The sequence below is a fragment of the Podarcis raffonei genome, chromosome 16 (genome assembly GCF_027172205.1).
Source record: "Podarcis raffonei isolate rPodRaf1 chromosome 16, rPodRaf1.pri, whole genome shotgun sequence".
Classification (NCBI taxonomy): Eukaryota; Metazoa; Chordata; class Lepidosauria; order Squamata; family Lacertidae; genus Podarcis; species Podarcis raffonei.
In genome coordinates, this window is record NC_070617.1 from 21,944,342 (window position 1) to 21,967,544 (window position 23,203).

At 45.9% G+C, this 23,203-nt stretch overlaps 1 protein-coding gene across 4 annotated transcripts in view; it reads left to right on the forward strand.

Annotated features, from left to right (window-relative positions):
• Window positions 1–19,061, forward strand: part of SUDS3 (SDS3 homolog, SIN3A corepressor complex component) — a 29,196-nt gene extending 10,135 nt beyond the window's left edge. For 2 of the 4 annotated variants that reach the window (XM_053369836.1, XM_053369839.1), the window contains 5 exons: window positions 816–877; window positions 2,254–2,275; window positions 3,681–3,786; window positions 12,860–12,944; window positions 17,947–19,061. In XM_053369836.1, the coding sequence (XP_053225811.1) occupies window positions 816–877; window positions 2,254–2,275; window positions 3,681–3,786; window positions 12,860–12,944; window positions 17,947–18,045 (374 nt within the window). In that variant the 3' untranslated portion in view covers window positions 18,046–19,061. Of the gene's footprint in view, window positions 1–815; window positions 878–2,253; window positions 2,276–3,680; window positions 3,787–9,945; window positions 9,992–12,859; window positions 12,945–17,946 lie in introns of all 4 variants that reach the window. The other 2 variants (XM_053369838.1, XM_053369837.1) reach the window with 2 other exon arrangements.
• Window positions 19,062–23,203: the final 4,142 nt, after the last annotated feature.

Here is a 23,203-nt window from a genome sequence, read left to right on the forward strand (position 1 = left end):
CCTGCGATATGCGGCTGCACAGCATATTGGCTGACAGTCAGTGAGGCCCAATGCGCCTGGCCATTGCACCATAGCTCTTCATGCAGGAGATCCCAAGTTCAGCCTCTGACATGTCTAGTTAATGAGCATTAAGTAGCAGATGATGGGGGAAAGATGCTGTGCCTGAAATTATAGAGAGCTGCTGCCAGTCAGAGCAGGCAATGCTAGGCTTGGAGGACATTAGCTTGGCCCACTGTAAGACAGCTTCCTATATTCCTCTCCAAATGGGTGGGCAGAAGGTAGATCGGGTATCAGTGGCTGCTATGCTCTGCCTCCGCAGTCGGAGGCAGCAAACTTCTGAAGGCCGGTTGGTGGAAGCCATAGGAGGGGAGAGTGCTCCTGTGATCAGGTTCTCCCAATAGGCTTTCCATGAAAGCATCTAGGTGGCAACTCAGTCCTCCTTTAGTGGTGGAGGTTATCCCGGGGCACCGTTGCTCCTCCCTTTTGTTTCAGAGCAGGGCCTTTGCTTGGTTCTGTTCACTGGGACAAGTCCCCTCCACACCCCGTTAGCTCAGTCCTGCCTGCTTCAAGGCGATGGGGCTTTCCTGGGGTTCTGCCCCTGTGAACCGTTCTGTATAGTGCTAGCAGCCAGAGTCGGCCTTTGCCTGCTTAATAGTTCGCCTGCCATGGCAAGTGAACCTTCTGTGGCCCGCGAAGGAGAGACCCAGAAGTAGCCACAAAGAGGGGTGTTGCTCCTGGGCTAAATTCTGCCCAGGAGATTCAAGCCACATTTTTGTACATGGTTCCAAAGTTACTTCCCCCTTAATTTGGATTACCTCAGCTAAATTACCTGCTAACAGACGAACAGATAATGGAGGATCTGAGGATTCTCAATAAGGTAAGTGCTTAGCGTAGATTGGGTGTGATTTACTTTTATTCATTTATTCAGACAAACCCCTCCTTTTTCTCCATGGCACTCAAGATGGCTTACATGGTTCTCCCCCTCTTCATTTAATCCCAACAAAAACCCTGAATGTGTAAGCGGCAAACCTGGAAATATTTTCCCAGGTTTTTGCCGTGTGCACTGAAGGGCTCTACTGCTGAAGTGGTCTCTCCAGTTGCGAAATCCTCGGGATCTGGCTGGACCTCCAGAACGGATCCCATACGCAACCGGAGATACCACTGTACGGATATTAATTCTGTACTACATTCATTTTTTAAAATGTTCTATGTTAGTGAAAACTCTGCTGATACTTTGTAGGAGGGCGGCATAAAAATCCTTTTAATAAATAAATGTATCCAAAGATTTGCAGCCGAAAATGAAATAACACTAGTCACGATGCCAATCAGAATAGATTATTAGTAATTTAATACTTGAATTGATTCCCTTGAGGCATTCTGAAGTGATTTACAACCTAATACTAAAATCTATGAAAGTTACAAACATAAGAGTTGCACATCTAAAAACATTATTTTTAAAAAGCAAGTGTGTGTATGTACTACAGGCAACTCCCCATTTACACACGTTCAATGCACACACGTATCCCCACGAACCCGGAAGTGGCAAAAATGGCCTTAAAAGAGTGCAAAAATGGCGCGAAAACAGCGTTTAGCAGTCCCAATAGCCTTTGCAAGTGCCATCCCAGGAGCCCTTGCACTGATCTTTGAGTCCTATGGAGATTTGGAGTTTGGGCAAGGAGGTTTGGAGGCAATGATTGTCGTGCTTGATTTTTTAATGGTGTTCCCAATATACGTGATTTCTCTTAAATGCGCGGTGCCTCAGAATATAACCCCCACATAAATGGGGAGTTGCCTGTACGTATATAGCATCATTTCAACCCAATTCAGATTAATTACTATTAATGATTTTTAAATTTCCTTGAAAATGACCATCTTAAGACTGTGTACAATATGAATAATTAAAAGCTGTTAAACACACAAAGACAACAAATACATTTAAAGCAGAACCAAAACCATGCAAAGCAGACATTCATGGTAAAGTGTCATTTATCCAGCTGGGAAATCTGTTGGAACAAAAACGTCTTCAGCTGTGCTCTGCTCCACAGAGTGGAGGCAGCCACACTAAAAGCCTGCTGTGGGTTACTGCGGAGCGGGCATGTGAGGTATTTGGAACTTGCCAGCTGGGAATAAAGATCCCCATTCAGAAGACATGTTGGCCTCCATGAAATGTTCTGTTAGGTCAGTTATTTCTCTTCCAGTTTATGTTCTTGTAGGGAGTCACTAAAACAGCTTTCTTGTTCTTCCTTTTTATAGCTTAAGTCACCTAAACGGCCAGGTAAGTGGCATCCCCACCCCAATAAGGTTTCCTAGTGTGTTCAAAAAATGGCTTAGGAGATAGGAAGGTGTGTAACTCAGTGATGGAGCCCCTGCCTTTCGGGCAGAAGGTCCCAAGCTCAACATTCAGCATTTCTGGCTAAAAGGACGCGGAGCAGTAAGGGATGGTGGAAGTACTTCTGCTGGAGACCCAGAAGAACTTTTGCTGGTCAGAGAAGGTAAAACTGGGCTGGAGGATCGAACAACCTGACCTGATCTAAAGTAGCCTTCTGCATTGTTATTGTAGACTGCTTTATGCTAGAACAGCCTTTCTCAACCTGTGGGTCCCCAGATGTTGTTGAACTACAAATCCCATCACCCCTAGATAGCACAGCCAGAGCTCAGGGATGATGAGAGTTGATGTCCAACAACATCTGGGGACCCGCAGGTTGATAACCGCTGTGCTAGAGTATATAGGGTTATAATTTTAATGGGTCCAGATTTGAGTATAGTTAATGACCTTTGAAAAGCCAAGAAGGAGCAGAATGCTTGGATGAGTGTTGCTATCAAAAAGCTTTCTTTTGCTGTTTTGACTGGAACTCTCACATCTCCCAGTGCTAACAGGTCCCCCAAAATTCCCAGCTATGCAGAGGGGGAAAACAGAAACTCAAAACTGGGAAGGAGCCAGAGTTCAGTGTAGCCATTCCTAGCCGTGTCTTGCAGACATTTTGGACTGCGACCCTCATTGACTTCAGCCAACATAGCCTGATGGTCAGAGATAATGGACCGTCCAGCAAATACCTGGAGGGCCCCAGGCTCCCTGCCCCTCCCTCCTTGTGCCATGCTGGATCCCTAGAATCCGTGGAGACAACCCAGTTGGGGAAGTCTGGCCTAGTGAGAAGAGCAGGCTTGCTTTGCATTTGTAGGGTTCTGAGAACCCTGGGGAGCAGCTCTTAAGCTAAGTGGATAATACAGGGCATGGGCAGTCAGGTGTTGTTGGAGTCGCAGCTCACATCAGCCCCAGTCAGTGTTCAGGGTTGATGGAAGATGAATTTCACCAACATCTGGAGGAGCACCAAAACAGAGCTCAGCCAACCTGGTGCTCTCCAGATGTTTGGGAATGTTAACTCCCATGTGCTGCAGCTAGCACAGCTATTCTGGCTGGGGCCGATGGGAGTTGTAGCCCAAAAACATCTGGAGGGTGCCCGGTTGACAAAGGCTGAGCTAGATTGCCCAGTGGTTTGACTCTCTGCAAGGTAGACCTGCACAAATCAAACCAGATCTCTGACTGTGTGCTCTGCTCACAAAGCCTGATACTTTTACCTCCAACTGTTGGCTTAAGGTCCCAGCAATCTCTCAGTGTTGCCTGAATCGTAAGCTGCTGCGTAGGGGTTAGACTGTGTATAGAGTTCACTCTTCTATTCCAGCGTCTCCTTCGTCACCAGAACACTTGCCGGCCACGCCTGCCGAATCCCCAGCACAGCGGTTTGAGGCAAGGATAGAAGATGGCAAATTGTACTACGATAAAAGATGGTAAGGCTTGGTGTGGGGAGGTGGGGTGTGTTCTGATGTCATGGCCTTCTGAGCTTTAGAAATGGTCAGGATCAAAGGATAGAAAGGGCCAAAGAAGGAGCAATTTCATGGAGGAACATCCAGGAGCCTTACCCTTTCTACGTACAGTGTTGGAAGGGTTGTATCACAGTGGTCAGAGCATCTGTTGTGGCTTCAAAAGGTCCCAGGTCCAGTCTCCAAGATCTCCAAGTAGGATGGGAGAGTCTCCTGTCCAAAACCCTGGAGAACCACTGGCTTGACTTGGTGTAAGCCAGGCATAGGCAAACTTGGCCCTCCAGATGTTTTGGGACTACAACTCCCATCATCCCTAGCTAACAGGACCAGTGGTCGGGGTGATGGGAGTTGTAGTCCCAAAACATCTGGAGGGCCGAGTTTGCCTATGCCTGGTGTAAGTTAACTGCCTAGGTTTCTTTCAGGGCGAAGTGGAAAATGGCCTCTCAGCAATTCTCCATCCTATTTGCGCGTGGTGAAATGTGGACGGGAGAGGAGTGGAATTCTTCAACAGTTTTGAGGTGCCCCCCCCCCAAAAGAGAGTTCTCAACTGATAAAATTTTGACTCTGCTAACATGGAATTAAGCTCCGTTGTTGGTTCATACTCATGCAGTGTTGACTGGGGCCTCTTGAGAATGGTAGGCTGGACAGCAGGGAGACCAACAGTAGGTGGTGCCAGAGTCAATAATAGGGCAGAGCTGACTAATTCTAGTTTTCTTCCCATCCTCCTCCCTGCTCAGTTCTACAAGGGTTCGCTTCTACAATATTAAACTAAATATAATTAAGGCAGGATGAACAACTCTGCTACTTCATTCACAGTCTGAAGAGGTCGGGGTGGGGCATATAATTGAATATGATTTTTTTTGGTGGGGGTGGGAATTCTCCCAGCACTTCAAGAAGACTTGTAAAGAATTATCAGGAAATGGTTTTTCCGGATAATTGTTGGCCTAGCCCTAAGATATGTAAAGGCTTTAAACTTCTAACGGGGGTGCTGCACTCCTCTTTTTATGTTCTGCATTGCTCATCTTACTCCCCCTTTCCCTCTCACCTGCTTCCAACAAGCAAGATTTTTTTCTTTTTCTGTTTTTTTCTTGCCATAGTGCTTAATAACCAGAAGGTATTGGGTAGATCTGATTCCTTGCATTACCCAATCAGTGACTGGAGGGCATTGCAGTCTTATGTGCCTTTAGTCAGGCCATGAAAGGTACCCCTGGGCTTGCCTGCTCATCCCTTTCCAGCAAGGGTAGGGAACCTTTCTGCAGCCCAAGGGCCACATTCACATCTGGACAACCTCCCGAGGGCCACATGCAGAAGTTGGGGCCAGAGGCAAAAAGTGGGCTGAGTGATTAACGTGAATTTTATCTCTGTACAGTAGGCTAGTTTCTGTACTTGCACACTCCTCTATCCTCCATTCAGACAGGAGTAATCATTTTCTGCTCTTCCTCCAGAGGCACCAATGCTTCTCTGAATTACACTTGCTGGAAACCGCAAGAGAGGAGAGTGTTCTTGTGCTTGAGTCCTGCTTGTGCGTTTCTCAAAGACATGGTTGGCCACTGTGAGACTAGGATGCTGGTCTAGGTAGACTGCCAGCCTGTTCCAGTAGCCAGGCTATTCCTGTGTTCTTATAGGCAGCTCAGTGGTAGAGCACATGGTAGCCATATCCTCGTAGCATAGCAATCAGCAGCTTCTAACCCTGATGGTTATGTTCCTCCACTTTTGGAGGCAGTAATGTGTCTGAATACCAGTTGCTGGAAATTGCCGGAGGGGAGAATCGCTCTTGCACTCGGATCCTGTTTGTGGGCTTCCCATAGGGGCAAGTCGTCGTGAGAGCAGTATTCTAGACTATATTGGCCATTGGCCTGATCCAGCAGGCTCTCATGTTCTTTAAAAAAAAATCCCCTTGCAATTCATAATAATATCTAACAATAAAATGCAAAAGCATAATCCTAATAACATCCAACAATAACATACCTCTGTAATTGAATCTTGGCCCCAACAAAAGCTCCACTCTGGTAGTCTCTAGGCCCAGGCATAGGCAAACTCGGCCCTCCAGATGTTTTGGGACTAAAATTCCATCATCCCTGACCACTGGTCCTGTAAGCTAGGGATGATGGGAGTTGTAGTCCCAAAACATCTGGAGGGCCGAGTTTGCCTATGTCTGCTCTAGGGAGCCTGCTTTTCCGGATTTGCAGTAAGGTGGTCCCTGTCACTTTGAACAATAGCAGCAGCTGTTGTAGCTGGAGTTGGTTGGGGCCCTGCCCTTCCAGGTTAGGTGGAAACAGGTCAGCCAAGCAGGTCTCACAGAGACTCACAGCAAGAGGCACTTGTTGCAATTCCAGGATGTGTTCAAGCCAGGTGAAAACAGGGCCAGCGAGGTGTGTAGCTTGGCAAGCGTTCAAGGGATAAATAGGGGGGGGGGGCTGCAATCAGATTCAAGCTTCATGCTTACTGAACAGCACTTCAAGTGCCACTTAGCTCCAAAAATAACAGCCCTGCTAACTGAACACATAAGACAGGTTGCAATGAGAGTTTGTACATTGCCAAATCTGGTCTGCCCCAGTGATGGCAAGCACCTCGATTCCACCCTCCCAGGAAGCTGTCAACAAGTAAAGGGGGTGGGCATTGACCATCTTTGGGGTTTCTAACATGCTTCCCTCCAGATGTTATTATTGTTTATTCATTAATTGTATTTAAAGAATCTTCTCAGGGAGATTTACATATAAGATAGCTTGGAAACAGCAAAAGCAAGGATAAAACCTAGTAGACTCCCTGGTAAAAGGCCCATTTATCCAGCTGGGAAAAGACCTTCAGTTGCTTCTGCAAAATGCAGGCAGTGGGCAGCCACATAGGAAGCCCAGCTCCTGAGTTAATGCAGAGTTATTAAGACTCCTGCTCCCATCAACCCTGGCCATTGGCTTTTGCTGGCAGGGGCTGATGGGAGTCTTGTAGCATCTGGAATCATCACATTGGAGGGCATCTAAATTGATCACCGATCCACTAACACAGGGGTGGCCAACTCCGGAGAGACTGCGATCTACTTTCAGAATTAAAATCTGGCAGTGATCTACCCCCGTTTTTTAGGGGTTCAGGTCAAAGTTACAACAGAAGTTCTGGAACACTACATTTCCCCCCAAAAAATCTTTATTGAAACTTAACATATATAGATAATAACCAACATTCACAATGATTCCCTCACATAAAATATAATATCTAAATTACAACAACTGCATAATTATACACTTAATTATAAAACCCACCACCCACCCTCTACTTCCCTCCACAGCAATTCAACTTCTTTATATTTCTTTCTACCTTTCCCCCCTTGCATTCTATAATAAATTATTTTTGTTAAATTCTGATTTTTCCTTCTTTCTTTATTGGTGTTGTTATTGCTTACATTTTTTTATTCTAAGCCTATTAGCACGCCATTTTTATAACAATATTTTAACATATAATCTTCGAAATACTTCCACTCCATTCTTAACTTTTTAACACCAACAAAGCGAGAGTGGATTTGTAAATTAAGTGAGTGTATAGAATTGGAACACTACATCTTTTATTCTCATTCTCAGAAGCATTTTTGCCACAAGGTGGCAGAATGAGATCAGAAATTATTTTCCATGAGAGGAGGCTGGGGGAAAATGGTTTGCTTGTTTTTAGCAGTAATGTGCCTTTTAGAGACCACCCCTTTATGTAAGAATCCAGACTGGTCTGCAAAATATAGCAGGGCTCCCAAATATAGCAGCAGCTCCCAAATATTTCATTGAGCTCATCCAACAATAGACATAGGGTGGCCTTGGGAACATATTACTGACCACCCCCTAGCCTGGAAATGTAACCCTTCCCCCCCCCCGACTCATTGTTGGCCTGGTGAGTCCCTTGCAAATCTCCATAGATCTGCTGTGCCAATCCTGTTTTTTCCTAATTGGATCTCTTCTCTGAAAAGCGTTGTCTGTTGAGGTAAATGAACCTCCAAGAATGGAGGAAGAGGATCTGATTTCTGACAATGTCCAGCTCCTGTAAATTGCAGTGTTTTTCACACCAAGCCTTATGACCCCCTTGATTCTTAGTCATTGCCTAAGAATGGCATTCTCTCTGGCCTCAAATGACCCCCATCACTATTTCCACCCAAAACTCTAGGGAGCTTTGGGCCAGCATCCCTCTGAGCCACACAGAAAGCCATTTTTAAAAAACTGCATGGAGGTTCTGAAGTGCTTTGTGGGTGCCAAGGAAGTCTGGTGTTGGAAGGCGAGGGGAAGTATCAAAAAACCCCAGATTTAGGTGCATCTGAAGCAGTTCTTTAGATTTTAGCTAGCCAGTTTGCTCAAAATAAGTCCTATTGAAAAAGGATAGCGCTGGGTTTTGTTTATTGGGAATTTTTCATTAGAGGAAAAAAATACTCCTATACAAGACTCAAAATATGCAGCAGGAACAAGTAAAACATAAGAAAAGAAACTACAAAGGAATAATACAGAAAAATAAATAAAATTGAATCTTAATAGTGAAGCTATGCATATTGAAATCACAGAGCTAGAGAAATAATATATTCTGAGAAGGCTATTGCCAAATCCAGAAAGATGTCAGTAGCAAGGGGGAAAGAGATGTAGATGGAGGACACATTTTGAGATGGTTGTGGCCACAGATGCTTAGGTAATAAATAATACCAGAAGGTTTTCTCTTTTTCAGGAGGTTGAATCCCTTCTCCGCCAGTTGTTAAATATATAACAAGCAAGTGCCAAACAGAAAGAAACATAAGTTTTCCTCTATTTATTTGACTCACAGCTGTTAATTTTTCTGACAGTGCAAGTTGGGGAGGGTTTCTACTGTCAGATTTAAGATCTTTAAAAAAAGAAGTGACGACATAACTGAAGGTGCCCAAAACAGTAATTTTTTTTGGAGAGAGGAGGGCAGTGTCTAGCTGAACAGATCCACTAGTGCAAGGATTTCCATGAGTACAATGGAACTTCTGCCCCCCTCCTCCTCTCCCCGTGCCCTCCCAAAAATTCTTTGTTTATTGCATTTATAGCTCCCTTCTTCTCCAAGGAGCTCAGGGTGGTATTCATAGCTCTCCTCATTTTATCCTCACAACACCACTGTGAAGGCAGGGCTAAGTGTGAGAAAGCGACTGGCTGAGTGGGGATTTGAACCCTGGTCTCCCAGGTCCCAGTCCCACACGCTAACCACTACGCCACACTGGCTCGCTTTGCTCTGGAAGTTTGAGGGAACCCTAAAGAGGATTTAGGGAAGCCCAGGCAGGTGCGCAAGGAGGAGGGGAGTACCTTTGCAAAGCCGAAAGCCCTTTCTCTCACAGTGCTGTTTAGCTGGATCCCACTCTGCCTAATCCTTTGCAGTGAAATTTAATTAAAACCTTCAGCATTAGCGTACTTGCCATATGGGCGGTTGTCTGAACTCGTCAGCTAATTAGCGTTGAAGGGGGTTTCAGTCATCCCAGTTGCATTCCGTACTTTCTCCCATTCGAGACTCGGCTTCTTAAACCGAATAGGCTCTGCCTGCTCTGTGCTGGAAGCCAGCCTTGATCTCGCTCAAATAAAGTTTTCTGTGAGATTGCCTGCAGAAAGGAGACCCAACCCACATGCCTTATTTAAGTTGGGCGGTGAATGGGTCCGTACAATGGAAGAGCCGTAGCTCAGGGGTAGAGCATCTGCTTGGCATACAGAAGGTCCCTGGTTCAGTCCCCGGCATCTCCAGTTAGGGCTGGGAGGGGCAGCCTGTCTGAAATCCTGGAAGATAGCTGCTGCCAGTCAGTGTTGACAACACTGATTTAGATGGAGCAGTGGTCTGCCTGAGTGGAAGGCAGCTTTCTACCTACCAGGGGAAAACACGGCATTGTCCTCCAAGAAGCTCAGTGGTGGTGTGGGGAGCGCATGTGGGGCATGTTCATGTGCTTGCCAGCCTCCCTGCAAGGTAGGCTTATGGCTAAGGGAAATGCCTGACCACCGTGGCTGAACAGGGCATCGAAATGTTGAGTCAAATACTCTCTGCCCCAGCGCACTGGCTTTCCATGCCCCCAGGATGGTATATATATGTGTGTCTCGATTTCGCCTTGCTGTTAACGGCTTGATTTCCTTCCGAGTGTCACTGTTGGCCCTTTTCCTTCCCCTTTCCTAGCATTCCTATTCCTCAAGATCAACACTGCACTCCCCCACCCTTTGCTGTAAGATTTCTTTTTTGGTTATTGATTGTAATGATGCCTCAGCAGGGTAGTTAATATTTTAAAAATAACTTCTTGGTGTGGGAGGACAACATTTTGAGTGCATATTAAAATCTGTCAAGTGTCAAAATGGAATGAAACGTCAGCCTGAGAATTGAATGCTCCCTTTTTTCTATATTCCTTCTGTCCTCCTTTCTTCCTATCCTTCCTTCCTTCCTCCTGATGGCAAAAGAATGACTGTTTAAAGCTAGGCATAGGCTTCCCTGTGACCTTTTTATTCGTACAGTGGTGCCCCGCAAGATGAATGCCTCGCAAAACGAAAAACCCGCTAGACGAAAGGGTTTTCCGTTTTTGAGTTGCTTCGCAAGATGATTTTCCCTATGGGCTTGCTTCGCAAGACGAAAACGTCTTGCGAGTCTTGCGATTTTTTTCGCTCCCCCCCCCTTTTTCTAAGCCGCTAAGCTGCTAATAGCCTTTTAGCCACTAAGCCGCTAAGCCTTTAATAGCCGCTAATCCGCTAATAGCGCTAATCCGCTAATAGGGTTGCTTCGCAAGACGAAAAAACCGCTAGACGAAGAGACTTGCGGAACGGATTATTTTCGTCTTGCGAGGCACCACTGTATTTGGCAGGTTTCTTCCTTGCAAAAGTGTGAAAGCAGTGCATATAGCCTTTGCCCTTCACAGATTTGCCTAACCTTGTTTTAAAGCCTCCAACCTAAATGGCTTTAGAAGAGGATTAGGCAAATTCATGGAGGAGAAAGCTCTCTGTGGCTACTTGCCATGGTGGCTATGCTCTGCCTGTGTGGTTGGAGGCAGAAATGTTTCTGGATATCAGCTGCTGGAAAACGCAAGAGGGGAGAGGGCTCTTGTGCTCGGGTCCCGCATGAGGGTTTCTTACAGGCTTCTGATGGTCAGCCACTGTGAGAACAGGATGGGGAACTGGATGGGCCATTGGCCTGATCCAGCAAACTCTTTGTAATTAAAAAGGTGGCTTGGCGGCTGAAATGCAGGCTGTGTGCAGGAACTCAGGTCCGCTTTTCCACCATCCTGTGTGTCCCCAGTTTATAGCAAGCACGCTCTGTTTGCTCTGTGATAACGTGGCTGCTGGAAATCGTGCACTATTGTGACATGATTGGAGAAGAAATAGAATGTAAAATATGTCCATCAAATGATGAGTGCATAGATGGTGTGCAGATTTGAGTGATGTCTTTTCTCTCCGCCCACACCTTTTCATAACACCAGAATCGGGGGGCTAAATGAGAGAAGTCTTCATTTTGCACAATTAGCAATTGCATTAGTGGCTTTAAAAAAGCAGATTGCAGGTGCAAGGGAGATCTTACATTACTTTTAAAATATGATTCACATTGTTAATCCTGTGACTGGCACCTCACCGCATTTTGCCCTCGGACACGACATTAAATAGAACTCTGATGGATTCAACACAGATGGTATAAACTATGCAGAGAGGGTCTTTTCATTGGTTTCTGCCCCCTTCCTGCTTTGTAGAATGCTGCCCTCAGGAAGCTCACTTGGCACCTGTGTTAATTGCATTTCAGCACCCAGCAAAGGAGATCCTTTTCCCTGAGGCCTTTTAAGAAGCTTTGAAGAGATCTTTTAAACTACTTAATGTATTTTTATTATTTTGCTCCCTATATAAATTGATGGTGGAGTGCAGGGGTGGCAGGTTCAAATGAACTGTTTGACTGATTTCTTTGTTGATTATTAGTCACCTGTTGGTTTGTTATTTCATGTTTTATTGTTCGTGGCCTAGAGGCTGCAGTGTTTGGATCACTGAGAAATTTAATAAAGATTGTTTTTCCCACAGCATGCAATAAACATGGATTTGGTTTCTGGACAATCCACCATTTCCCCTTTTGAATATGAGGCTCTGTTGAACTCCAGTTTGGGTCCTATATTGAACTCCTGTAGTTTTTCTTGCATATATATATATATATTTTTTTTTAAAAAAGATATAGCACATACAGACTATCTGATAACCCCAATTTTCCCATTTCTCTCCCCGCATCTTGTCTGCACTTATAAGCCCCTTTGCTAATGGCTACATTTCATCAGTATTCCCTGCAGTGAAGAGCACACCGGCTGTCATTAAACCTTAAAAAGCAGAAGCCATAATAAATTTGAAGCAGGAGAAAGCGGCCAGTGTAGTCTGTGGAATGCTGTTGTGTTTATACATTTGAAGAATTCTTGAATGCTAAACCACAGTTTAGAGAGGGGAATGAGTCAGCTGCATTGTTCATAGTTTGCAGACAAAGGGCATTACTGCATTTGCACCACAGTACACTATCAAAAGCTTTTTGTGTTATGGCCAGGTCTTCACCCTGTTGCATCCATTCTGCCCTTCTCCCGAGTTGCTAGTTGTGCCTCTGAATGAGATAGTCTTGCACCCAGAACACTTTTATAAATTATTAGTATTTATTTATTAACCGCCTTTCACCCCCAGGTTCCCAGGGTGGGTCGCAACAATTTGAAATACAACATTAAAATCAAATGACAATCGCAAAAGTGGGAGAGGCCCCTAAAAATACGAAATCTCAAGTGTCAAGGCATAAATAATAGCTGTTAAGGTCAAAGCAAAATGAGTGCGTGTGTGATGATGGGGGTAGCCAATCTGGTGGCCCATAATCCCTGACTATTGACCTTGCTGGCTGGGCATGATGGGAGTTTAGAGTCCAGCAACATTTGCAAGGCACAACATCAACTGCCCCTGGATTAAAATGTTCCTTTTTCGGGAGGCAGATGGCTCATTCTCATTTGCGGGGAGTGGGGGACAGAGGATGATTTTTGTAAGCTGGGATCTTGGGCGGTCTCAGAGTGTCAAGTAGACTCACAGCTCTTAACATTTACTTGCAGGTATCACAAAAGCCAGGCTATTTATCTGGAGTCGAAAGAGAACACCAAAATCAGCTGTGTGATCAGTTCCGTGGGAGCCAATGAGGTAAGCTCGGGTCTTCGGTGAGTTTTGCAGGCAGATGCCAGGTGTGAAGCCTAAGGGGTTGGCATTCAATGGGGCTGTGGACCATGACAAAATATTATTAATTTTCTTGCCTCTGGCTGTGTACACCTCCCCCCCCTCCCAGAATTATGGAAACTGTAGTTTGTTACAGGTGTTCAGAATTGCAGCTCCATGGGGTAAACTATAGTTCTCAGAATTCTTTACCGGGCGGCGGCACTGTGCTTTAAATTAGGGTATGCACACAAGCGAAGTGTGCTTATTTATGTAGCCACCTGACTCTTTTCCAGTGGCAGGATGAATGCAGCTTTTGGAGCAAAATACCGTATTTTTCGCTCTATAGGATGCACTTTTTCCCCTCCAAAAATTAAGGGGAAATGTGTGTGCGTCCTATGGAGCGAATGCAGGCTCCTTGGCTTCAGCGATAGCAACGCGAAGCCTCCGAAGCGCAGAGGGAGCGCTCCCTCCGCGCTCCGGAGGCTTTACGTTGCTTTTGCTGACCCCTCTCGCTCTCCAGGCTTCAGGGATAGCCTCCTGAAGCCTTTAGAGTTTCAGCAGGAACTCACGTTGCTCTCCGAAGGCTTTGGGTCAGCGAAAGGAACCCGAAGCCTTTGGAGCGCAGTGCGAGTTCCCGCTGCGCTCCAAAGGCTTCAGGCGGCTATTCCTGAAGCCTTTGGAGCACAGTGGGAACTTGCGCTGCGCTCCAAAGGCTTCAGGTTCCTTTTACTGAAGCCGGGAGAGCAAGACTCTCCTGGCTTCAGCAGAGAGGGAGAGCTGTGCAGCGCCCCTTCAGCAAAGCGGGAGGAGAAATGGAAGGGGCTCCGTTTCTCCTCCTGCTTCGCTGAAGGGGCGCTGAGCAGAGAGGGGGAGATTTTTTTTTTCTTGTTCTCCCCCTCTAAAACAAGGTGCGTCCTCTGGTTGGGTGTGTCCTATAGAGTGAAAAATATGGTACTGAATCTTCTGTCTAGTCAATTGCATGGCAGCAATTGGTGGCAGAGCTTCGGGAATTGGAAGTGAGATGCATTTATTAAGCCGAAACTCTTCATCTGACCATATATTTTTTTAAAACACAATTACTCTTCCGTAACTAAGTGAAGCTCTTGATCTAGTTCTCCATCCGAGTTTATGTGCCAAGAGCTGACAGCTGATGGATTGAATTTATATCCCACACTTCTTCCTGAAAGAGCCCAGGGTGGCAGACACATCAATAAAACAATTTAAAAACATTCTGAAAACACTTTTAAAAAACCAGTGATTTCAGGGTTGCCGGTAGCAATATCCTTCAGCCATCAAATGTTTGGGTGCAAATAGCAACATTTTCACCATTTCTGCGGAAAGTCAATGGCACAGACAGATACACTTTACCAGGGAGGGGATTTTACAAACATGGAGCCACCATTAAAAAGGCCCTGGCAGAGGCCAGTGGCGACCAGGCATCACCTACAAGGCCTCTTAGAGACTGTTCCAAACCTTCCTGAACCGCATAAATGTAGCTCATTGTTGGCTCGCACACATCATCTGATCCTCCCTTTGGAAAAATAATTGCCGCATCTTCAGTTAAAGTGAGTCAGGGAGACCTTGGTGAATGCATTGGGGGTTTGGTCTAGACCAGGGTTTCCCAAACACGAGTCTCCAGCTGTTGTTGGACTACAGTTCCCATCATCCCTGACCACTGGTCCTGCTAGCTAGGGATGATGGGAGTTGTAGTCCAAAAACAGCTGGAAACCCAAGTTTGGGAAACCCTGGTCTAGACCAGGGGATTTTTTTTCAGGCCGCCTCCTCCCTTGGTTTCCTAAACCCATCCCCAGTGCCCCCTACCCTATAAAAAGCAGTCAGAATAGTGGTTGGCATAACCCACTACGGAAGATAATAACACAATAAAATTCAAACCAGTAACAATTAATTGCACAATTAGTCAAAATCCAATTAAAACTATTGAGTTTAATTATTCAGCTAAGTTGATGAACTTGATCCCAGCTTTTCAAAAGTCTAGCGGTCGTTTATACCTCCACCGCCCCTCTGCTGAGTTATTTTATTACTTGCTAGATTTCTACTCTGTACCTTCCTTCAAAGGAGAGCAGGGCAGCATAAGATTTGAGTTGTAGTTGCTCGGACTGTTTCTGCTTTCCTCTCTACCCAGTTGGTTGCTTGTGTTTTTGTTCTGGATTTTATTCTCCTTGGCTTGGTTTGCTGTTGACTCCAACACAGCCAGGTAGAAAGACCAACAGGAAATTGTTGGGAGGCACCCATTTTATGGCTATGGTTCTCTCTAGATGGACAGTGCCGAGCTAGATGTTCTGATTGACATTTGACAGCCTCCCGTGTTCCTATTTAATTCAGCCCTTTAATAAGAACCATGAGGACTAGACTCTTACTCTCTTTTTTAAAGGAAAGGCCTTGGCTCAGTGGTAGAGCCTCTGATTTGCATGCAGAAGAGCCCATTTTCAATCTCCACCATCCCCACGTACGGCTAGCAAAAGAAGGATCCCTGCCCGAAACCTTGGAGAGAGCCACTGCCAGCCAGTGCAGATGGTCCGGAGCTAAATGAACCAGTGGTCCAACTCTGTATAAAACTCCCCCCTGTGTTCTTAACCAAAGACCAGTGGCCACACTTCCTGGCTCATCCCATATTTCACAAAAGGGGCCAAGGAAGCAAAATAATCTTCATCTGTTTACAGTTGTACCTCGGGTTAAGTACTTAATTCTTTCCGGAGGTCCATTCTTAACCTGAAATGGTTCTTAACCTGAAGCACCACTTTAGCTAATGGGGCCTCCTGCAGCTGCCGCGCTGCTGGAGCACAATTTCTGTTCTCATCCTGAAGCAAAGTTCTTAACCTGACGCACTGTTTCTGGGTTAGCGGAGTCTGTAACCTGAAGCGTATGTAACCTGAAGCGTATGTAACCCGAGGTACCACTGTATCTCAGTTGGTAGAGCATGAGACTCTTAACCTCAGGGCTGTGCGTTCGAGTCCCGCATTGGGCGAGAGATTTCTGCATTGCAGGCAGTTGGGTTAGAATAGTCCTCACAGTCTGTTCCAATGAGTCTATGTGCCTCAGCAGCTTATTGGCAAGGTTGCTATTTGCACAGGTAAAGGGAAAAGACACAGCAATTCTGTCAAATCTCCTCTTACATTTTTATCTGCCTTTCTCCATACATGTGGGGTAGCTCACATAGAGCGTGAGATTCTTGATCTCAGCGCTGTGGGGCACAAAGATTCCTGCATTGCGTGGGGTTGAGCTAGATGACCCTCGTGGCCCCTTCCAACTCCACGAAGTTGCATAAAACCCTGCCTCGAGCAAAACATAGGAACTGAAACAAGTGGGCAATTAAAAGGAAAACATTTTGTACAGCTCGCTCAGGCTCGTGAGTTATGGCTGCTATTCAAAGTGTCTCTTTCAATTAATAATGAAACTAGTCACAAAGATGTCATTATGTTCAGTGGGTGATTATTCAAATGAGCGTGCAACGTCGTACCGAGAGATGCATTAGAACATAACCTTAAATCAAATTTAGCAATTTCGCTCTTATTAACATTAACAATAAGCATCTTAATGCGGTTAGGTGCCCGCATAATTGAAATTAAGTCCCAACTCGCCCTGTCGCTGGAGACGTGCCCAAACTTGGGGAGAAGGATTCTTCTGGTGCCGGCCACTTTAAGTAGGCGTGACGTATTTCTCAAGTTAGCTTAGGGAAAAGGTGCATTTTGTTTCTCGTATTTCAGCAGGAAATGAAATAATTGCTGCAAGACCGTTTGAGAGAGGCTGTAGTGCACCTGTTTTGGGCGCAGGGTGACCTCAGGTTCCATCCCCGACACCTCCAACAAGAAAAAGGGAATTTGGGGAGCATAGGAAGCTGCCTTGCACCTAGCTAGAAAACTGGTTGGTGCAGCTTAGTGTTGCCTACACTGACTGGCAGCAGCTCCCCAGGGTTTCAGAAAAGGGTCTCTGCCAGCCCTAACCTTTTGCAGACTGTATTACATAGACAGGCCTCTATTATTATTAATAATAATAATAATAATATTACTACTACTACTACACTCGTCCTTCACCTTAAGGTCTCAGGATGTGTTCCAACAGCTAATACACAACCTTAAAAAAAGTTTAAAACAACATACAATCACAGAAATAAGATAGCTCCAAAAATATATATCTCAGTTATCATCAGTGAAGATTCTTATTCTGACAGGTCTCTGGGAAATTACTGGGTTTTTTTAAGGAGAGGGCTTTTAATAGTGCTTTGCTTTTTTATCTATATTTTAAAATATTTGTTTTTTATGTTTTACTTCTGTTAGTGTTTAATTAGTTTTTAACGATTACCATTTGTATGTTCTTAGCTTTTTGTATTTTACCAATGTTGTTTTAATTTGTGTAAGCCACCTTGAATCCCTGGGAAAAGGTGGGACATAGATAGGATTTATATCTGAGGTTCAGCTCCGAGGATCTTCTGGCGGTTCCCTCCCTGAGAGAAATGCGGTTACAGGGAACCAGACAGAGGGCCTTCTCGGTAGTGGCCCCCGCCCTGTGGAACACCCTCCCATCAGATGTCAAGGAAATAAACAACTACCTGTCTTCTAGAAGACATCTGAAGGCAGCCCTGTTGAGGGAAGTTTTTAATGTTTGATCGTGGTTTGAATATTCTGCTGGGAGCTGCCCAGAGTGGCTGGGGCATCCCAGCCAAATGGGCAGTATTTAAATAATAAAATTATTATTAATATAATATAATATAATATAATATAATATAATATAATAATGCTTTGCCAGGGTAAAGAGGTGCAACATGGTTTATTTTTCACCAAACTATTTACTGACGTTTCATTGTTGTTTTTAACTGATGCTTTGCTGATTTTTATCCCAACCGCTTGTGGTTTTTACCACCTTGATATATTTTCACGGAAGCGCGGACTGTATAATCCAACCCAGATGAAAATACAAAAAGTTGACTTTCCTTTTGTCTCTCCCCCCCCAAAAAAAACAAAAAACATTGCAGATCTGGGTGAGGAAAACCAGCGACAGCACAAAAATGCGGATCTACCTTGGACAGCTCCAGCGCGGAGCCTTCGTCATCCGGCGGCGGTCGGCTGCGTGACTCTCTGGCCCTGCGCTGTGTTAAAGACAATCAGCTCTTGCAGAGACTTGTGGTTGCTCTTCCTGGGTCTGAACCAGCAGAAGGTCCACCTCCCTCCTCGATCCTTTGGATGCTGCCTGTTTGGCTGCCCACGTTGCTCCTGCTGTCCTCGCTCTCTCTTTCGTGAGCCCACGCCATGCACCAGAGCCCACCCCACAGCGTTAGTTTAGCTTTCTCCTTTCCAAAGACTACTTAAAAGAAGAATGTATGCCTGTGGTCTCGAGTCCATTCCATTCTTGTATATCCTGCAGAAGAGCACACGCAGTGTATCTTTTTAAAAATTATATATATATATTTTGCATTGAGAGGCGCAAGCAGGGTAGCCTTGGGGAGACACAATGGGCAGCCTGCACATCTGAGAGGTGCTGAATGGAGGACAGATCTGACCGCAGTGCCTCTTAAACAGCCGACCCCATGAACGACGCTGATCGCAGTTAGGCACGCATGGAAATGGGAGTTTTCCGAGGTCCTTGGGTGTCCTGAACTTCCAATTGCTTTTACTGAAAGTGTGGTTAAGGGGATCGCACTTGATTGCTCCGAAGCTTGAGGGGAGGGGCGGGCGGGGCGGTAGCCATTTGTATATCCCAGCAACGAGCAAACCCAAGGTTTTCTTTGTGTTTCCTATGGAGGGTGAATCAAAGGAACAATTGGACTCTGGGTGGGAGGGAGGTTCTGTGAGCAGTGCTGTGGAAACTGCTGGTGACTGTCCTACAAGCTGCTCTCTTTGTTGTTGCAGCAGCTGTGATGATTCTTGGGTGGCAGCTGATGGAGATGGCATGAGCCCTGTATGGACACTTGTGTGTGAGTGAGTGAGAGAAAGAGAACACACATCAGCGAGGCCCTCAATGTAATCTCAAGGGATAGTAATTCTTGGAACCAGATGGAATGTGCAGTGCCAATCTTTAGAGAGTGCTGTACTGTTTTTATGACCTGGCGGTGGTGGTGAAATTGCTTGCAAAACACTTTTTATCTCGATACCTGCTGTGTGGTGTCTGCTTTTCTCCCCAGCGCTATTGGCTGTCCCAGTCCAGCCTATGTTGTGAATTCTGATTGAACCAGGCCTGATCAACCACCTCTTTTAAGCCTTGCCCATTCTTCCGACGCAGCAATTGCATGGGTCCTCAAAGCCCTCCTTTTCACACCTGCGGGGGTCCGGGTTTTTTTGCACTCCTTCCTTATTCAGCCTGAGCCTGCCATGTCTCATTTTCTGTGTGCTGCAGCCAGATGGCAGTCATGCCACAGCAATGAGGTCCGTGTTAGAATCTCCTAATCTGAACCCTGGAGTTGGGGGATTGTGGTCCAGGCAGCCGGCCTTTCTGACATTTCATTTGCCTGCCTGCCTGGCTCCCATCATTGCCAGCAAATATGTGTGCATCGGATTCTGCACCCAGCTATACATCAGTCTCTCTTGCTACAAACACTCTCTTTGAGATATAAAACTCCTGCGTATTATATCTGTCCTTATCAAAATTGTTGCCTCTTTCACCTTGGCTTCAGAGCCCAGTTCCCCCGAATAAATTGCGTGCGATTGAAATGAAGCAAGGATGTGAAAGTGGTTGGGAAATACCTGCTACAGAGCACTGGAAGCTGCCTTCTGCTGCATCAGACTCAGTATTGTCTGCAGTGACTGGCAGCTGCTCCCCAGAGGCCTTTCCCAGCCGACACCAAGGATTGAACCTGGGACCTTTCGCATGCCAAGTATGTGACCTGCCTCTGAGCTACAGCCCTTTCTTGACATACTGCGTGGAGAACAGCCAGAAGCATGCAAGTCTAGACTGCCTTCCCATTTTTTTTGCTGCCTTTTAAATAACTAGTCCATGGTGTGCTTCTTTTAGGCAGTTGTCCTACATCGCCTGATAGCTTCTCAGGGGGAGAACCAGTTGTTGGGAGAAGGCAGGCAGGGTGGAAAAAAAATGAGCAGCAGCCTCAATAGCAGAAAAAGAGGCTCTCTTTTGGTGCCTGTAAGCGTTCTGTCTTATTCTGGGGTTGGGGGTGCCTGGGACCCTTTAGATGTGGTTGAATTCCCATCACCCCCTGCCAGGATCACCAGCAGTCATGTAACAGCCAAGTAACAACTGGAAGACCACACCTGACCATCCCTGATCTGTCTGCAGGAGACCCCTCATCCTGTCAGGGCTGGTTCACAGGCTGCCTTGGGAACTTGACCCTAAGAAACAAAAGCAAATGTGCTTGCCGCAGATCTGGGCTGTGCTCTGTTGCTTTTTTCTAAAGAGGTTCTGACCATTTTAGGATTTCGAAAGGCAAATTTCCAAAAGGGAGCCTTTAAAAAAAAAAAAGTAAAAAATGAGTTTTTTGTTTAGGACGGCTCAATATTCTGTTATGGATTCACATTAGCCTTTCCTCTTGCCAGAAGGATTCTTTGTGTTTTATGAGAGTGGATAGCGTTGTGTTTAGCAGAGCAGGACAGTGGGTGGGAGGGTTTCCTTCAGCCTAGGGCTTGAAATGAGGCGGAATTCATCCTTGATTGCTCACACCAACCCTATTTGGGGTCTTATATGCTGGTGCCAACTTTTATTTATTTAGGGGTGTTTTTTTTACGAGGATGAGTCAAATTCTTATGTGCAGTGAGGAGGCAAATCAATAAAGCATTTTGCCGATTTGCAGTATAAGCATCTTCCAATCACTTGCTTTCTTCCAATATTGTTTGTGGAAATCATTGCCGAGTTGGCAGCCTTCTGACAAGCATGGTGTTCGGGGAGAGGAATTGGCAGCAAGGCTGTGTGTTCAGCCCGTCAGAAATCTCTGCCAAGGCAACAAAGCAGGTCTCGAAAGCAATTGTTGTCCCCTGCTGTTGGTCCCTTCCTGCGGAGGTATACTATCCCCTGTTCTATTGCTCGGCCCTGTATGCTCTTCCATCTGTGGGTCAAGGATAACATACAAGAACATCAGAGAAAGTCTCAGTGTCCATCCTTCGACCTTCACCTGGTTTGACTCAATATCAGGCAGGTCCCTAAGTTCTGAACACGGAGGTTCCTTATAGCTGGGGATGGTAGCCTGCGGTGGTGTAGTGAATAGCACGTCAAACTATGACCAGGGTTCAAATCCCCACTCTGTCACGAAGCTCACTGGGTGACCTTGGGCCAGTTGCTGCCTCCCAGCCTAACCTACCTCACAGGGTTCTTGTGGGGATTAATTGAGGAAGGGGAGAGCCATGTACGCCACCTTGAGCTCCTATGGGGAAAAGGTGGGATATAAATGCAATAAATCAAACAGTATAGCCTTCCAGATGTTGGGATCCAGCTCCCATCAGCTCCAGCCAGCATGGCTAATGCTGAAGGACAATGAGAGCTGTGATCCAGCAGTATCTGGAAGGTCACACATTCCCCATCTCTGTGTTTGGCACCATTGGCTGCATTGGCCATTTGACCTATCCTTGTGGAATTTGCTTTATCCTTTCAATATACCACTCTGGGCACACAATAGGCAGTTTCCTATATTACACCAGAGGTTCACAGCTTCTAAGGCTGTGTTAGAAAATCAGATCTATAAGCCAGGCCACGTAGGGCACCTTAAACCAGGATTGCAGCCACCGAAACAAAATACCTAGTTGACATTTTGGGGCCAGATGGCTCAAAGGTCGTATTTTTCAGTGCAACTTTTGTGTTTCTGAAATTAATTCTGGTTGTGCCGATAAAATATAATGGATAGAATTCTACAAGATGCGTTGCCAAGTGAGTGAAAACAGACAAGGTCCAAGGATCTCCAGGCACGCACCTCCAGATGGTAGAGATGTCAGGCGCCATCCTGGTACCCGGGCATCTTCCCTTGGTCACAAGTGGCCGATAGCCTGGTGCAAAACGTGCCTGGTGAATTTCAAATGCTGTTCTAAGGTGCTGGTAAATGTGAGAGCTCAGGTTGCTAAAAGTAGTGGCCTAAAGCATCTCATGGTCACCAGGTTTCAGAAGGCTGGGGGTAAGTGGTTTAATGCCAGAAGCAGTGTAGAGAGTTGAGAGGCTTTTTGCTTCCAGACCCACGTATCCCAAACGGAGCTGATTATGAATGCTCTGCTGTTTTCGAAGGTTGCGCACCAGCCCTGATGTTTTGAGGATAACATGTTCCCCCTGCAGCCATGATTCTTGCAACAGCTATTAGAGTCTGAGCAAGCTTAACTGATCGGCACAGCAAAAGCGTACAGAGTGCAATTGCTCCAAGATCAGCACAAAACACTGCCGACAAGGTCTGTTTTAGCCGGGGCTGGTTCTGGAGAAGTTGAAAACTGCTGCAGGAGCAAAGTTTCGCAAGCCCCCCATCTTGATGGATCTCTTTAGTGCTGTGTCGTGCGCATGGAATTCAGAGCTACGCACATCTCCCCACCCCTTAATCCACAATTCCCTGCAGTTCGCGGTCAGGGCTCCAGGCCGTACACCTTCTGAGCACACAGGTTTGCTTCACCGCCACCTCTCTCGCAAAAGGATAATCCTCTGTGGTTTTGTCGCCGCAGAGCGCCAAACAACCTTGCAAAAATTGGCATGGAATTTCCTTGGCGCCATCTCTCCAATCCTCTTCTCGCTGTGAGGACGGGAAAAGCTAATTTAATCAACCAGCCGTTGAAAAAGGACTTGCCACAGGCGAAAGGGTTTTTGCATGTCGGGAATAATTTGAAGGCTCCTTAGGACAGCCTAACTAGGGAGTGGAAGGTGTTAGGAGAGAGTGGAAGGATCGCCAAACCTGTTGATTTGGGTATCTCTCAGTTCCTCATTTTTTTCAACTTCTAAAAAATGTTACTGAATTCCATTCATACCCCGCCCTTCCTCTTCAGGGAGCCCAGGGTGGCAAACAGACACACAACTTAAAAACAAAATGAAAAAAACATTCCAAAAAAGGTTAAAACAATTTAAAAGCAGTTACAATGACAAACATCTAGAAGCAGTTGCAGTTGAAAACCTAAGAGTGGTTAAAAACATTTGTTTCCATCTGATGATCTTGGGCTTCCCAGGAGAGTTATTCTTCAGCCACCGAATTCAGCTGGGTAAACAAATGTTTTCAAATTCCTCCTGAAGGTTAACAGTGGAGACAGGCGCAGCTCCCTAGGGATGGCATTCCACAACTGGGGAGCCATCACTGGAAAGGACCTGTCATGGGTCAGTCACAACTGGAC